Raw genomic sequence first — 14704 nt, 5'->3', positions numbered from 1 at the left:
TCAATTAGATTATTAAAATATGTATTTGGTCCACTTGAAATTTATGTAATTCTTGCTGCCTTTATGTAAGATCAGCTGTGCCAAGCAGTTGTGAATTCCAGTGTGATCAAGTCAGTTCCTCACCAAGGCTCTGCATCATGTAACAGATGCAAAGCCAAACACGTTCCCCCTCTCCTGAGAGCGAGATAAAGCAGTTTCATTCCAGTGGTACCCAGTGGAAAAGTCCCCTGTTAACTTCTGATCCACCCTGGTGCTGTGGAAGGAGAATGGGATCACCTGGGTGCAGGAGCTGGGATGTGTGAGAACGAAGGGGGGACCGCCCTCTCCATGGGGAGATTCCCTGGCATCCCACAATGATCAGGTGTGATTTCAAAAAGGAAACAGCTTCCAAGAAGCTTTTTGGGAAAGAAGATGTCCTTTTCTTTAATGGAAAAGCAACAGCTTTATTTCCTTTGATAATTTTATGTTCCTTTCATCTGATGAGGTTGCCATGAGGAGCAGGAGGTCAGAGGAACATTCCCTTGGGGCTGGTGCTCCCTGTCCCTGACATCCCTGCCCTTCCCAAGGGTCACTCCTGCCCTTGCTCTTTTCCAGGGGTCAGTCTGTTGATTCCACATGGGGCTATTCCTGAGGAGACTTCCTGGGAAATCTACCTGGCCATCACCCAGAAGGAGTCCAGGTGAGAGATCCAGGCTCATGGACCTGCCTCCATTAATGGGTTTGGGGTGGAACGTGGGGAGCCACTGCTGGTGCCACTGCTGGGGTGACCACCCTGTTGTCACCCTGAGAGGGACCCAAAAATGGCCTTGGAGTGCTGCTCCTGTGGAACCCATGGAATTCTTGTGCCTGCTGCTCCTCTTCCTGCTCAGGAGGAGCTCAGCACGTCAGGCTCTGGGGGAGCTTTGATTTTTTTTTAGCCTGAGAATCCTACAGACACTTGGAAGCACCAAAGCTTCAGTAGAATTTATTATTGTGACACTTGCGAAAGGCAAAAAAGGAATTGGCCTTTTTTTGTTACCCTGTTGTGGCTTTTTTTTCCTCCCCTGCAGTCTCCCTCTCAGCAACGCTTGTACACACAGACTGAGGGGAGGCTTGGAACATTCCAGCCTCTCTTGAGCAGGAATGGGGTTTGGAAAGGGCATTTTCTGAGCACCCACAGCTACAGCTTCACATCAGGGTGTCAGCACGGGCACTGGAATGGGGTACCCAAGCCAGCTTGGGCTTTTCCCCTTTTTATATCCTGGTTTTATTCTTGTATCTTCTATTTTTTTATCTTGGTTGGGGTCCTTTCCCTAATTTTTACCTTGGTTGGTGTTCCTCCTTTTGTTTTTTACCTTGGAAACACCATTTGCTTTCATTTGAAGCTGGAACAGTAATTTAGAAGCCAACCATGGGGATCACACCACCCAAATGGATTAAAATACAAATCAAACAGCAACAAAAGCAGCAGGGCAAGAGGGGTTTCAGTTGCTGGTTCAGTGTCCAAGGGATTCTCCTCCACTCTGGCCCCGCTCCTGCCCGGGGATTTATTCCAAGAGATACAGAAAACACGATGTGGGGGTAGGTCCAATTTGTTGGAGTGGGAGGGAAGAGAAGCAGATTCCACATCTCTGGAAGGCAGCAAGCAGAGGATGCAGCCATTAATTGAGCCCAGGTGAATCCCTGGAGCTCAGGTGGGATCTCCCCTCCCTGTCCCGCAACCACAGCCACGGCTCCACCTGGCCCAGCCCTAATTCCAAACACAGCCCTGTCCCTGAGTCTGGAAAAGTCACTGAGCTCCTTCCTCCTGCAGAATACAAATGGGTTTTCAAAGCAGGGAGATCACACTCAATCTGGAAGAATTTATGAGCCTGTGTTTTTTAAGCCATAATTTGTTTTATCTTCGCTCCTGTGAAAATATTGTTGATGGCAGCGTTTGAAGGCAGAGCACGGTGGGGACGGGACCAGCTGGTGCTTGGAGCTGGGCTGGCTGGCACAGAGCAATTTCAGTGCTGGATTTGGGTTAAACAAATTGAAATGTGCTTTAAATACCAGAGTCCTGAACTGACCAGCCGCTGATTGGAGTTAGATGGGGTCTGATGGGTTTGTTTCATCTCCAGCTGCTGCTTCCACGTGAAACAAGCAGAAATGAGCAGATGAGGGAGGTGCTTGGATTTGCAGTGAAATATTTTCAGTGAATTCTCACTCCTGATAGCCACTCTTGTCTTTGCTGCCCCAAGCCTGGAGCCGGAGAGCCCCGAGGTGCTGCTGGGGCCCGAGGTGAGCTGTGGGCCCCCCGAGCTGGCGGTGAGCACCCCGTGTGCCCTGAGCATCCCGCACTGCGCCCACGCCGACCCCCAGCACTGGAGCATCCGCCTCAAAAGGAGGACGCAGCAGGGCAAGTGGGAGGTAAGCCCAGCCCCAGCATGTGCCCACCATGGAAATGGAATTAGCCCTTGGTCGTGCAGGGATAGACACAGAGGGACACCTGAGAGAAACAATCACAGTGAAAAGATTTTGCATTTTGTGAAGAAGCAGCAGAATTGGCTTCAGTTGTTTTAGCAAGACGTGCAGAAGTTTATGGCTACAAAGCCCAGCCATGGCTGCAGCCTGTCCTTCTGTCCTGTCCCTCTCTGAGCCCCTGCCTGGGTTTTGCTCTGCTTTAAACCATTCCCAGTCCCATTTTCCTAACTCAGATTTACTCAGTCCCTGGGCAGCTCCAGCAGTGCTGGCCTGAGACAGCTGGGTCACTGAGGAGAGGGACAGAGGGACATGGAGACACACAGACACAGGGACAGATGGACAGAGGGTCACAGGACGCAGTGACAGAGGGACTTGGGGACACCGGGCAGGACTGAGCAGCAGAGGCAGAGCAGAGGGAATTTTTGAGGGAGGGAAATGTGGCTGTAATGGGTGTTCTGGAAGGAAATCAAACCCCAGCCATTGTTCAAGGTTTGCTTATTGACTTTAACCTTCAAGGTAATTTTTTAACTTGACACTGGGGGGAAAAATTAGCCAGAAAGTCAAGAGCACTTGAAAAAAGCTGCTAAAATTGCTTAGGCATCATCATTATTATTGTATGTACACAGCGAGCTCTGCACAGGGCATGGCCATAAATCCTGCTGCTGACTCAGGACTAAATTGGGAATATTTACTCAGGGAAGCAGTCCCCCTTCTCCCCTTCCCCGAGAGTGCAGCCTGGCTCCCAGCAACACTCTGCATTCCAGTTGAATAAAAATAAAGAATTAATGCCATGACTCCTATTGTCGAGGCCTATTGATTGGACTTCACTTTATTCTTTTTAAACCTGAATTTCATTTTGCAGGAAGTGATGTCTGTGGAAGAGGAAACTACTTCTTGCTACTGCCTGTTGGATCCTTATGCCTGTCACATTCTCTTAAACAGCTTTGGAACTTATGCCCTAATTGGGGAACCCATCTCAGACTGCGCCGTTCGACAGCTGAAAGTCGCCGTTTTTGGCTGCCTGTCTTGCAACTCTCTGGATTACAATCTGAGGGTTTATTGTGTGGATAACACCCCTTGTGCATTCCAGGTAAATGGCTTCGCTTTGCACCTCTGGGCTTTCTTTATTTTCCTGTTAAGTGCTGGCATCCTTTTACTCCCTGGGCATCCCCAGCCTTAACCCAGTGAGAATACTGGATTTTTGAAGCACTGCTGCACCGTTAGAATAAATCCCTTCAATTCCCTGCAGTTGTGGATTTACACTGAGGGCTTTAGGGCAGCCAAACTCTCTTGTTTGCTCTCTCATTTTTTGCCACATTCTCGACTACCCAAACTCACCCAGCCCTGGTTTGTTACACTGCGACACGAATAACTCACAGAGGCAGGCTAGATGTAAAAGGAAAGAAAAAGAGCCTAGAAAAGCAAACTTATTTTCTGGTTCTACTATATATACAATACTAAAAATTACAGCGGATTGGAGGGTGAAACTGCCACCTCTCCAACCACACTGGCCAAACCAACAGTCCATCAATTCTCTCTACCTACAAAGAAGAATGCAAAACAATCATTATTTACATGAACAATGCATGAGAAAACTCAGTTGAAATATGTAAATATCAGAAGGCATAGGAACTTTAAGAAGAACTTTAAAACTCTCAAAAGAACAGGGTGACAATGGTTTACAAAAATTCAATTATCCTGCATTTCCTCTTAGTCAAAAAAAAAGAGCCCAATCCCCAGGTGGCAGTTGGGATGAGAATGATTTTCCTGCACCGTGTTCCAGGACACCACAATGACATTCTCTGGCTTTTGGTAAACTCAGGGGCTTTAACAAAATGCTGTTCTTTGGGGAACTGAAATGCAAACAGTTGTGAGATGAATTTTTCCTTCCCCTTGCCGTGGCACAGGAATGGAAACACAGCTCTGACTGGAGCACACGCTGCTGCCTCTGCTCCTCTAATAAAAGCCAAGGCACCAAAAGCATTGTTAGAGGCTCACAATGGCTCTGTAATTATCCTCTTTATAACACTTAGGCAATTAGTGGGTACCGGTGTCTTCCTGATGAGTCTGGAGGAAATGATCAGAAGAATAATTACCAGTTCTCTGCCTTCCCAGGAGTGAGAGCAGGGTGTGTGGAGATAGTGAGACAACCGTGCATTTATGGAGTGATGCAGCCCTAAAAGCAAGGAAATACTAGTGGGGGAAATACAGAGGTTTTTGGATAAAATATGAGGAATTACAGAGGTTTTTGGATAAAAGATGGGGAATTACAGAGGATTTTTGGATAAAATATGAGGAATTACAGAGGGTTTTTTATAAAATATGGGGAATTACAGAGGTTTTTGGATAAAATATTGGACTTGGGGTTGCCAAGTGGTGTTTGACAGTTAATCCTCCATGGTGCAAGTTCATGAAAGAGACAAAATTCTCTTGTTTTTGACTTTTTCCCTGGCTGAAAACTCTCCTTGCTCCTCCAGCAGCGGAGTTGGGCCTTTGTGAAGTTCTGAGTGTGCTGGGAAACTCCTGGCTCTCACAATTGAAGAGAGCCAGGTCCTTCTGGTGTTTTGCCCAAATGCTGCTGCTGTGGGAGGAGTCCCACGTCCATCACTGAACACCCAAGATACTCCAGGAATTTTGAGGATGGTTAAGAAATAATCTGCTCCCTCTGTGGCTGGCAACCAAAAACTGAAGTCTCCCAGTTTCTTCCTTCGGGTGAACCCAACCACCAGGGGTTAAACCAACCTAAATGCCTGGAAAAATAGGTTTATAATAGAAATCCATTAGTGCAGTTTCAGAGAGCTCGAGTATTGCATTTTCAGAAGGTCACAGTGATTCCAGGAGCTCCTCTAACAACGACTTTGGTCCTGACAAGCACTAAACCCCTTCGATGGACACACATTTGATATAATTTATGTCGATTGAGAAAGGTAATTTGGAAGCACTGCTTGCCTGCTGATTTTTAAAGACTTCTGCAACCTTTCCTCCCTCACTGGTGTTTTTACTGCAGCAGCACAGGAATAAACATTGCTTAAGCACCGGCAGGGGTGATTTTTTTTTTTTTTTTTGCCATTATGTTTTAAATTCACAGAATTACATAAAAATTTCTCTTGGAACAGAGCTCTGGAGGGCTGTAGTGCAAACCCCTGCCCAAAGTCTGCCCTTCACACTGCTCAGGGTCTTGTCCAGTGATTCTGGAAGTGCCCCAGAGGTGGGAAATGGAAGTGAAAGATTTTACCTGAAGCGTTTGAGGGCTCTGGAAAGCCTTGAGAGAAGTTCCCCAGCAAAGCTGCTCTGGAGTCCAGCTGTGCTGGGCTGCACTGGGTGTGTTGGAGAGGGGAGACAGCCAAAAATGCATTGTCCAACCAGCATTATCTGCCCAGAAATGGGGCTGGCAGTGCCCAAACCCAGCCTTCTGGGAAATAGCAATATCAAATATTCATAGATATAAATACCATCAGCTGCCCACGAGAGAAACTCCACTGTGCATTCGACACTGTGGGGGCACCTGGGACCCCCACGGAGAGGGATCTTCACTGGGCTTGGGGTTTGTTCCTAATACTGAAAATATTCTCTCCTCCTCCCTTGCAGGAAGTGGTTTCAGATGAAAGACTCCAAGGGGGGCAATTGCTGGAGGAACCCAAACTTTTGCATTTTAAAGGCAACACCTGCAGCCTGCAGATCTCAGTGCTGGACGTCCCTCCCTTCCTGTGGAGAATCAAACCCTTCACTGCCTGTCAGGTACCTGGCATTTCACCTGCTTCCCTCTGCCCTGGGGGAGAACCCAAATGAACCATGGCTTCTTTTGTTTAAAAAGCTTTAAACCTCCCGAGCACTTAACAAAAACATGTTGCCTTTTGATTCTGACAAACACAGATTTCGTTTACACCAGAAAGCTGTAAATTTGTCATTTTACAGAAATGCTTGTGCTTTCCCTCCTCCAACAGAAGGCAAATATTCCTGCTCAAACTTAACCACTCCTCAAGATGTTTCTAATATCTGTCATTCCAGTTTTGATATAACTATGGAAATATGGCTAAAAATGACATTTAAATGTAACCATGAGTTCAAATCACAGCACGCAGAGAGCAAGCATTAGAACTGAAGAGCAGCAAATTGGTTTTTCTCTTCTCCATTAATTAAAGAGGCTGTTGAAAACCGAAAAGGAAAAATCAAAACAAAAGAAGAATTTCCAAGGATTTTGATGACTGGAAATCCTAAGGAATGTGCTGGCACATGGAGTGGGCTGGTTTTAAAATACAGCACTCAATTAGAATGTACAATTTCCCTTCTCGCAGAAGCAGAGACACAGTTATGCATCCTCCAGGATTTTGGCAAAAACCCTGTTTTAAATGTGTTGCCACGTTCCCCAAAACATGAGGGTAATGGGCTCTGAGAGTTACAAACACAGACCCAGAGCCAGAGCAAGCCTCTCCTCGTTAACAACGTGGGCATAATTTGGGCTACAACTTAAGAAATTAAATAAATGAATCCTTTTCAGCTCCTTAGGGAGAAGAACTTTTCAGTGTTTTGTTTGTTCTTCTCACTCACCTGTATTTTAAAGGCCAGACCAAGCAGGGTTAGGATGTCCCCGTTCTCCAGCAGAGACCTGCCAGTGTGTGCCCAAAAGAAAATCAAATCAGAGGAGTTTCCCCTCAATGCAACAAATTCACTTCTGCCCTCAGCAGATTAGAGAGCTCCGTACTTTGATTAATTTATTGTCTCCTAATCCCTTCTTCAAACAGGAAGAATAAATGTGACAGACTGGAATTCCACCTCCAAGTGCCACTTAGAGCCTGATCAGAGCAGGGGCTCAGGACTGGAAAAAAGCCTGTGCCAAACCTCTGCCGCCAGAATGGGCTGACCCAGGGCTGCCCTGACCAAAGGAAAATATACATTTTATACCTGCTGTAACTGGGCTGGCTGGGGCAGCTCAGAAACACAGTCACTGTTCCTCAGAGGAGCTGCAGAACCTCCCCTGGCTCTGTGCTTCCCTCGCAGTGGAAAGTCTGGTGACAGCTCTGGTTTGGTTCCAGCCTCTTTATAGAGAAAAGAATCTATTTTTGCACGTGGAGTTTCTTCCAGTGTTCCCTGGGTTCCTCTCCTACGTCCCACCCTGTGAGAGCAGCTGCTTGTGCTGCCTGGCAGGAACAACTGAACACAGCCTGTTCCAGGAATGTCTCTGGTCCACCACCAGAGCTCCCTGGGCAGTGGGGGAGGGAGGATTTATGGAAATGATGTCTCAGACAAGCAGCAATCCTGCTCTGAGGCCGAGCAGATGAATCAATCACGCTGAGAAGCTGCTGGAAGGCAGCTGATGGCAGGTGGCACCAGGATTCCTGCAGACCCTGCTCAGAGCCTGTGTTTGTCCTGGCCTGGCAGGAGCAGCTGCCCAGGGCTTGGCTCCCTTCCCGCCGGGGATCCCCGCAAGCCGTGGGTGGTGCAGGCAAAGCAGGGATGGGCACGGCAGGGGCTGGGCAGGCGCCTCTGGGTGCTCAAATTTGCCTCCCACCCTGCATCTCCTGGAGGATCCAGCTCTGCCTGGCGCCATGAGATGATTTACAGCCCCTCTGTCTGCAAGGAGCTTAATTATAAACACGGAGTGCAGCTGAAAGCATCTCTGGAATACTCCAAGCACTCATTGTTCCAGTACTCCTTGCTGCTCTGCTTTGTTTCACACAACTCCTTTCAGCTGAGTGGTTCTTCCACTCGGAGTGAAAGCAGAGATGATCACCCTGAAAAAAATCTAATTACATTTGCTCCACTTCTAACATTTTGCTAATGTTTCCTTTACCACCATGAGCATTACTACTGATGCTGCTCCCAGCTCGGGATCCAGCCTGGGGCTGGGGACAGGCAAGGAGCTGGGGTGCAGGAGAAGGGAAGGGTGGCAGGGCCAGGGCAGTTCTTGGTGGGAAGTTCCTTTGGGATGGAAAGGGAAGGGTGGCAGGGCCAGGGCAGTTCTTGGTGGGAAGTTCCTTTGGGATGGAAAGGGAAGGGTGGCAGGGCCAGGGCAGTTCTTGGTGGGAAGTTCCTTTGGGATGGAAAGGGAAGGGTGGCAGGGCCAGGGCAGTTCTTGGTGGGAAGTTCCTTTCCTTGGATTCTGGTTACACGATGATTCCAAGGAGATGCAGAGAGGAATTCTGATCCTGGCAAGGGGGAAGAAGTGAAATGCACCTTTTTTAAGTGTCTTTAAACATCTTTTTTAAGAGTTTCCCATTACTTGTTCCCCTGAGCTCTCGGTCACTGCCACACCTCAGCGTCCATCAAAGCAATCCTCATTTTTTGGCTTTGCCCGGAGCTGGAGGGGACATTACCGAGCTTGCCCCAGCAGAGCGGGATTGCGTGTGTCCCCCGTGGCCGTGTCCCCTGTCCCTGACGTGTCCCTGTCCCACAGGAGGTGCCATTCTCCCGCGTGTGGCGCGGCAGCCCCCGGCCCCTGCTCGGCGCCTTCTCCCTGGAGCGCTTCAGCCCCGCCACCACCCAGCTGTGCTGCACCGTGTGCGTCAGGCAGCTGCAGGGCCACGAGCAGCTGCTGCACGTCCAGACCTCCGTCCTCGAGGTACAGCCACCAGCACCCCCCGGTCTGTAGGGTGGGATGGTCATGGAACAGATTCCTGGGGTGGGATGGGTTGGGTTGGGTTGAGTTGAGTTGGGCTGGGTTGACAGGACCTTAAAGCCCATCCAGTCCCACCCCTGCCATGGGCAGGGCCACCTTCCACCACCCCACCTCTTGAGCCCTTCCCGGGATGGGGCACCCCCTCTCTGCGCACTGGTTTCCTCCCCGCTTTTGTCCCTTCCCCCTGTAGTTTTTGCTCAAAGCTGGAAGCAGTCTCTAAAGCCTTGCAGATCCCATTTCCAGCAGAAATCAAAGCACAGAGACACTGTAGCGCTAACAATAATTTATCGATAATTTAATAATTTATTGTTGGGGTTGGTGGCTGCAGTTTCCTAGCAAGAAGGCTTGCAGAGCACTGAGGCTTGGGGACAGGGGTACAAACTGTGTCTCATGGGGCGCTGCTCATGGCTAAAATAAATCAGACCTACAGCTGAGCAAGCTGCTGATGTGTCCCACAGCCATGAGAACTTCAGCAGCTGCATTTTTAAAGATTATTGAGCATCTTTGTTGATTAATCCAGATTAATACTTCTGGATTAGAGGTCTGCACCCCTAAATGCTCTGAGCAGGAAGTGCAGCAGCTGGACAAGAGCAGCACGAGCATCATCCTGTGTAAACACTCCTTAGGACTGGCCAAGTGTTTCCTGCTCCTGTACTGTTATTTCATAAAACCCCTCTGTCACTCTCTGTGCCTCCAGCCTGTGTTGCTGCTGCCTTGTTCTCCCTCTCTGCTGTGTTTTTAAGGGCCCTGTCTGTACACAAGTCCCCAGAGCATGTTCCCGTTCTGCTTCAAGCAGATTTGCTGCTGTGGAAGGCTTTCTCATGCCTATCTCCAGCAGTGATTGAAGAGGGAGGATAATTTGACTGCAAAATAAATCTGTGAGTGACAACTCCCCCCTGGAGCCACTCCGTGCATGACAATCCCCGCAGCGCCCCGGTCGCTGTGCTTATCTCACACGTGCAGGGCAGGAGCTTCTCCTGCTCTGCATCTCGAGCAGAGCCCAGGGCAGAGCTGCAGCCCCCGGTGCTGAGCCTGGCTGGCCCTGGGGACCTGTCACAAATGGTGGATGGAGGCTGCACCATCGCTTCTGCTTAATATTGATGCTATGTCACTCTCGGATGAGTAATGCACTGAAATTTGACTCTGTTATGCAAGGCTGGTGTGATTCCACGGGAAAAGAGGGGACAGATCCGCAAAGGACCTGGATTCCAGCGAGGCTGGGGGAGCTGAGGTGCTTAAGGAATTCATGTGTTTAAAAAAACCCAAAGAGAGAGAAATAAACACAAATCTGTGTGTCCATGTTCTGGGTTTAAGCAATTAAAGGTTTAGAAACCCAGCACTGCTCTGTAACACAAAAATAACCAAAAAAGAAAACTCTTGAAAGGAAAAACCACCATTTTAAAGGTTTTTATGCAGAAGTCCTTGTGATGTTGAAGGAACACCTTCTAGGTGTTCTTTCACAATCCACAAAAGCGCCTCTTAGCTCAGCCATTTTCTGTTGTCAGTTCAAGCGACAGGAGCAATCTGAGGAGGTTTGATTCTTCTTTCCCTGCTTTGCTTTGCTGTTCCCTGCAGACTGAGAGAGAAAACATCACCTTCTTTGGCCACGAGGACAGCGCCTTCCCCGCCCAGCTGGGCCCCAAGGCCTTCAAGATCCCGCGCTCCATCCGGCAGCGCATCTGCGCCACCTTCGACGCGCCCAGCGCCAAGGGCAAGGACTGGCAGATGCTGGCCCAGAAGAACAGCATCAGCAGGTGATGGCAGCGCCCTGGCAGGGGTTTGGCACCTGGAACAGGGATATTTGGCCGTTCAGGGGTTTTTGGTTTGTGTCGAGGTCAGCTGGTGAGACCCCAACAGTGTGAAAGTCCTTTTTCCCCTAGCCCAGCGGCCAAAGAAGAGGTCTGGAATGCATGAAGTCGAGTTTTCAAGGTTGTTTATTTTTCCCTATGTATAATATTTTCTCTCTGACCTGCCAAGGTCCAGCTAGTACAGAAGCCATGGCAATTTGCCCCGAGCCCCGGGCGTCTCCCACATTATATACTCAAAATTACATGTACCATGTTCACAGTTCCCGTACCAATACATAAAATCTATGTTGGACAGTGTGTCCCCATCCTAAACCAACAGAAAAGTGTCACCCTCACACCAAGACATGGAGGACAAAAAGAAGGAAGAAAAGGCTAGGGCACGCCCACATTCCTCTATCTCGTACCCCTGAATTACATTCTAAAAAACCCAAAATTCCACTTTTCCACCCTGTGTCAGTTCACCTATTACACTGCTCAAACCCTTTTGGCTTGTAATTCCTCATATAGAGTTGGCAGCCTCTCCCATGGGCTAAAATGGAAGCCACAGGTGTTTTTGACTTTGTGCCAAGGTCCCTGAGCCCCTGCCAGGGTCTTGAGACATCCAGAGCAGCCAGAGGGATGTCCTGGACTCCGGCATGTTTGCTGCTGGTGTCAGGGGTGTGGGTGGGAATTAGGAGCTGAGTGGGGCTCACTCCTTGTTTCAGCTCCTCGTGCTAGGCTGGACATCCTTCTGTCCACCCTCAGGAGTCCAAGGCTGCAGAAGGATTTTGTCCATCGTTGAACAGTTGTTCAAAGCCCTTAGGAGGCTGCACATTCCACCAGACAAATCCCCTTGGCTCTCATGGGTGCATTTCCTATTCCAAAATGAATCCTGCAGATTTTTTTTTTTTTTTGTTTAAGGGAAAGACATCTTTAAAAGAAACAGTCATGCTCTACTGTTAGGAGTAATAATATTATGATTATTAAAACTGAAAGATGCTGTAAAAACCAATTTACTTCTTACTCTGCTTTTTCTGCTTGGCTAAATTAAATTGGCGGAGGCAGCTTCCTCACAAAAATATTTTCTGATTGTCACAAACTCTATAAATGCATTCCCAGGAGAGCAGAGGAATACTTAAATCAAGCAAAGTAACTTTTCATTGGCTTCCTGCTTTGTGTGGGAGCCTCAATAAACCACATCTGAGCCAAAGGAAAAAGAGTTTTGGATAAACATTCTGCTTTACCAAATTCTGTACAAATCACCCCTGCAGAGTCCTAAAAATGGCACACTAACAAAACAGAGAGGCACAGATAAAAGGTGTTGTGTCTTTGCATGGCCACAAGCATCAACTGCTGGAGATTCCTCTCCCTGTCAAACCCTTGCTGTGTTTCCTGGTGATGCTTCCCAGAAGGGATTTGTTTGCCCATCCCAGGGCTGGTGGTCACTGCTGGGCCTGGGGACACCCTGGGCTGGTGGTCACTGTCCCTGTGCCAGGCTGGGCAGGTGCCACGTGAAGAACCACCACCCCTGGGGGCTCCTCAGCTCATGCCCCCAGCTCTTCTGGAGGGGTTTTATTTTCCAGACACGTGGATCGTGCTGGGCACAGGACACAGCTGCAGCCCAGGCTGCTCCTCATCCCCTTTTTCCTCCTTTCCCTGCAGGAATCTCTCCTCCTTCCTCACCTCTTTTCTCTCCTTCTTCCTCATCCCATTTTCTCTCCTTTCCCTGCAGGAACCTCTCCTCCTTCCTCATCCCATTTTCCCTCCTTTCCCTGCAGGAATCTCTCCTCCTTCCTCACCCCTTTTCTCTCCTCCTTCCTCATCCCATTTTCCCTCCTTTCCCTGCAGGAATCTCTCCTCCTTCCTCACCCTTATCCCTCCTTTCCCTACAGGAATCTCTCCTTCTTCCTCACCCCTTTTTCCTCCTTTCCCTGCAGGAATCTCTCCTTCTTCCTCACCCCTTTCCCTCCTTTCCCTGCAGGAATCTCTCCTCCTTCCTCGCCCTTATCCCTCCTTCCCTTGCAGGAATCTCTCCTCCTTCTTCACCCTTTTCCCTCCTTTCCCTACAGGAATCTCTCCTCCTTCCTCACCCTTATCCCTCCTTTCCCTACAGGAATCTCTCCTTCTTCGCCACCCAGAGCAGCCCCTCCGCCGTCATCCTGGACCTGTGGGAGGCGCGGCACCAGCACGACGGGGACCTGGACTCGCTGGCCTGTGCCCTGGAGGAGATTGGCAGGACACACTCCAAGCTCTCAGAGGTGGCCGAGCCCGAGCTGGAGGAGCCCGAGTTCCCCTGCAGCAGGAAGGGGCTTTAGTCCCTCTGCCCAACCGGGACGCGCGGCCAGCCCAGCCCTGAGCCCGGGCCGGGGGGACAGGAGGATTTGTGGGGATGGAACCCACCCCACATCAGTGGCAGCGGGAGGAGCAGAAACAGCCCTGCTAAAAAACCCTCTGGTGATGAGGAAAACGAGCTTCTCCCTGTCCTCCTCCACTTAAAATCCATCTTTTGGTGCCCCAAACAAACCTGCACTTGTGTCAGTCCCGGGGCAGGAGGGAGAGAGACACAGAGCCATAAGAGGTAAATGTTATTTGTATTTAGGAACAGTCATGTTCGTGTACTGCCTAGTGAAAATCAACAAATAATGTTGGATATTTTGAGCCACTGGAGGTTGGTCCTGGTTAAAAGGTTTCTCGCTTTGAGAGTGGTTTAAAATTCCATCACGTTGACACTTTATGTCTGCTACAGGAAAACTGAAAACTTGGCCTTATCCTGTTCAGATGTTTGAGGAATTAGAAGATCTCATCATTATTTCATATCATGTGAATTCCAAATAATTTGTTTTAAAAATTCAGCCCCCTGATGAATGTACATTTGCTGCAGAGCTTTGCTGCCTGCTCTGCTACCAAAATTCCAGAACAAACCCCTTCTCTCTGAGACTGGGGGTGTGCACACGCCAGAGGAATTTTCTAATTTTCTACGTCTGCAAACTTTCTTAGTCAAAAACTGTCTTTGGGGGTGGATTTAAATAACCAAATAACACACGGGAAATTTCCAGCCCTATTTTAGCACGTTGAAACATTTATTTTTATTACTTCATGCTCTGTGGCTGAGCTGAAGGTGAAGGCAATCAGCACAGCTTCATTTTGGTTTGGTTTGGTTTCAGACTGAGACCACAAACCCCACACGGCACTGCCAGCACTGGCCTTGATTTCGTTGCACAATTTGGGAATTTCACAGGGTGCAGAGCTGGCTGTGTTACCTTGGTTTAGCTACAAATTGCATTTACCCCCAAAATCAGAATCTAAGTGGAGAATTTGCCTTGTTTTTTACCCATTCCGTACAAACATGATTTGTGACTTCAACCAAACCAAAAAGAGCTGTCACTGTGAGCGAGGGCCTGGTGGAGCTGGTACTGAGCCAAATGTCACCATTATTTTGACCATTCCTTTCACTCACATCCTTCATCATAGCCGAGGTGCTCCTCAGCCCGTGGGGCTGCCAGGGCACAGTCAGGAGAAACAGGAACAGAAATGAGGCTTTGGGAGCTTTGTGGAAATGCAGGAAACCCAAACTAAGGACTTGGGGGCTGTTTTAGCCTCGTGTTTGGCTGAGAGCAGCACGACAGCCCCCAGGGCAGGTCCAGTCTGGAACTACTCCTTCACTCAGGACTGCAGTGTGAAAATCTGAACAACAACAACAACAACAACAACGAGATCAACAACAGCAGCAGCAACACCAGCTCTGTCCTTGCTCCTGCTGCTCTGAAATCATGAATGTCGCTGCCTGCCCAGCTCAGGAATAGGCTGAGACTTGGGAATCCTGAGAGCTGCGCAAACCTTCCCTGCAGCTCAGCATCTC

General features: G+C 49.0%; 2 protein-coding genes across 3 annotated transcripts in view; one reads left to right on the top strand and one right to left on the bottom strand.

The window, feature by feature from the left end:
• Positions 1 to 13261, top strand: part of UNC5D (unc-5 netrin receptor D) — a 90371-nt gene extending 77110 nt beyond the window's left edge. For both annotated transcript variants that reach the window (XM_068174585.1, XM_068174586.1), the window contains exons 10-16: positions 595 to 679; positions 2220 to 2388; positions 3305 to 3532; positions 6031 to 6180; positions 8837 to 9001; positions 10634 to 10812; positions 12959 to 13261. In XM_068174585.1, coding sequence (XP_068030686.1) covers positions 595 to 679; positions 2220 to 2388; positions 3305 to 3532; positions 6031 to 6180; positions 8837 to 9001; positions 10634 to 10812; positions 12959 to 13160 — 1178 coding nt within the window. In that variant the 3' untranslated portion in view covers positions 13161 to 13261. The remainder of the gene's footprint in view (positions 1 to 594; positions 680 to 2219; positions 2389 to 3304; positions 3533 to 6030; positions 6181 to 8836; positions 9002 to 10633; positions 10813 to 12958) is intronic.
• The window catches only part of TTI2 (TELO2 interacting protein 2), a 456481-nt gene that overhangs the window by 247768 nt on the left and 194009 nt on the right, over positions 1 to 14704 (bottom strand). The gene's annotated exons all lie outside the window — the stretch shown is intronic.

Source organism: Anomalospiza imberbis, chromosome 28, assembly GCF_031753505.1.
Source record: "Anomalospiza imberbis isolate Cuckoo-Finch-1a 21T00152 chromosome 28, ASM3175350v1, whole genome shotgun sequence".
In the NCBI taxonomy this organism is placed as follows: Eukaryota; Metazoa; Chordata; class Aves; order Passeriformes; family Viduidae; genus Anomalospiza; species Anomalospiza imberbis.
The sequence above is the reverse complement of the archived record's forward strand: the minus strand, read 5'-3'. Positions and strand labels throughout refer to the sequence as shown.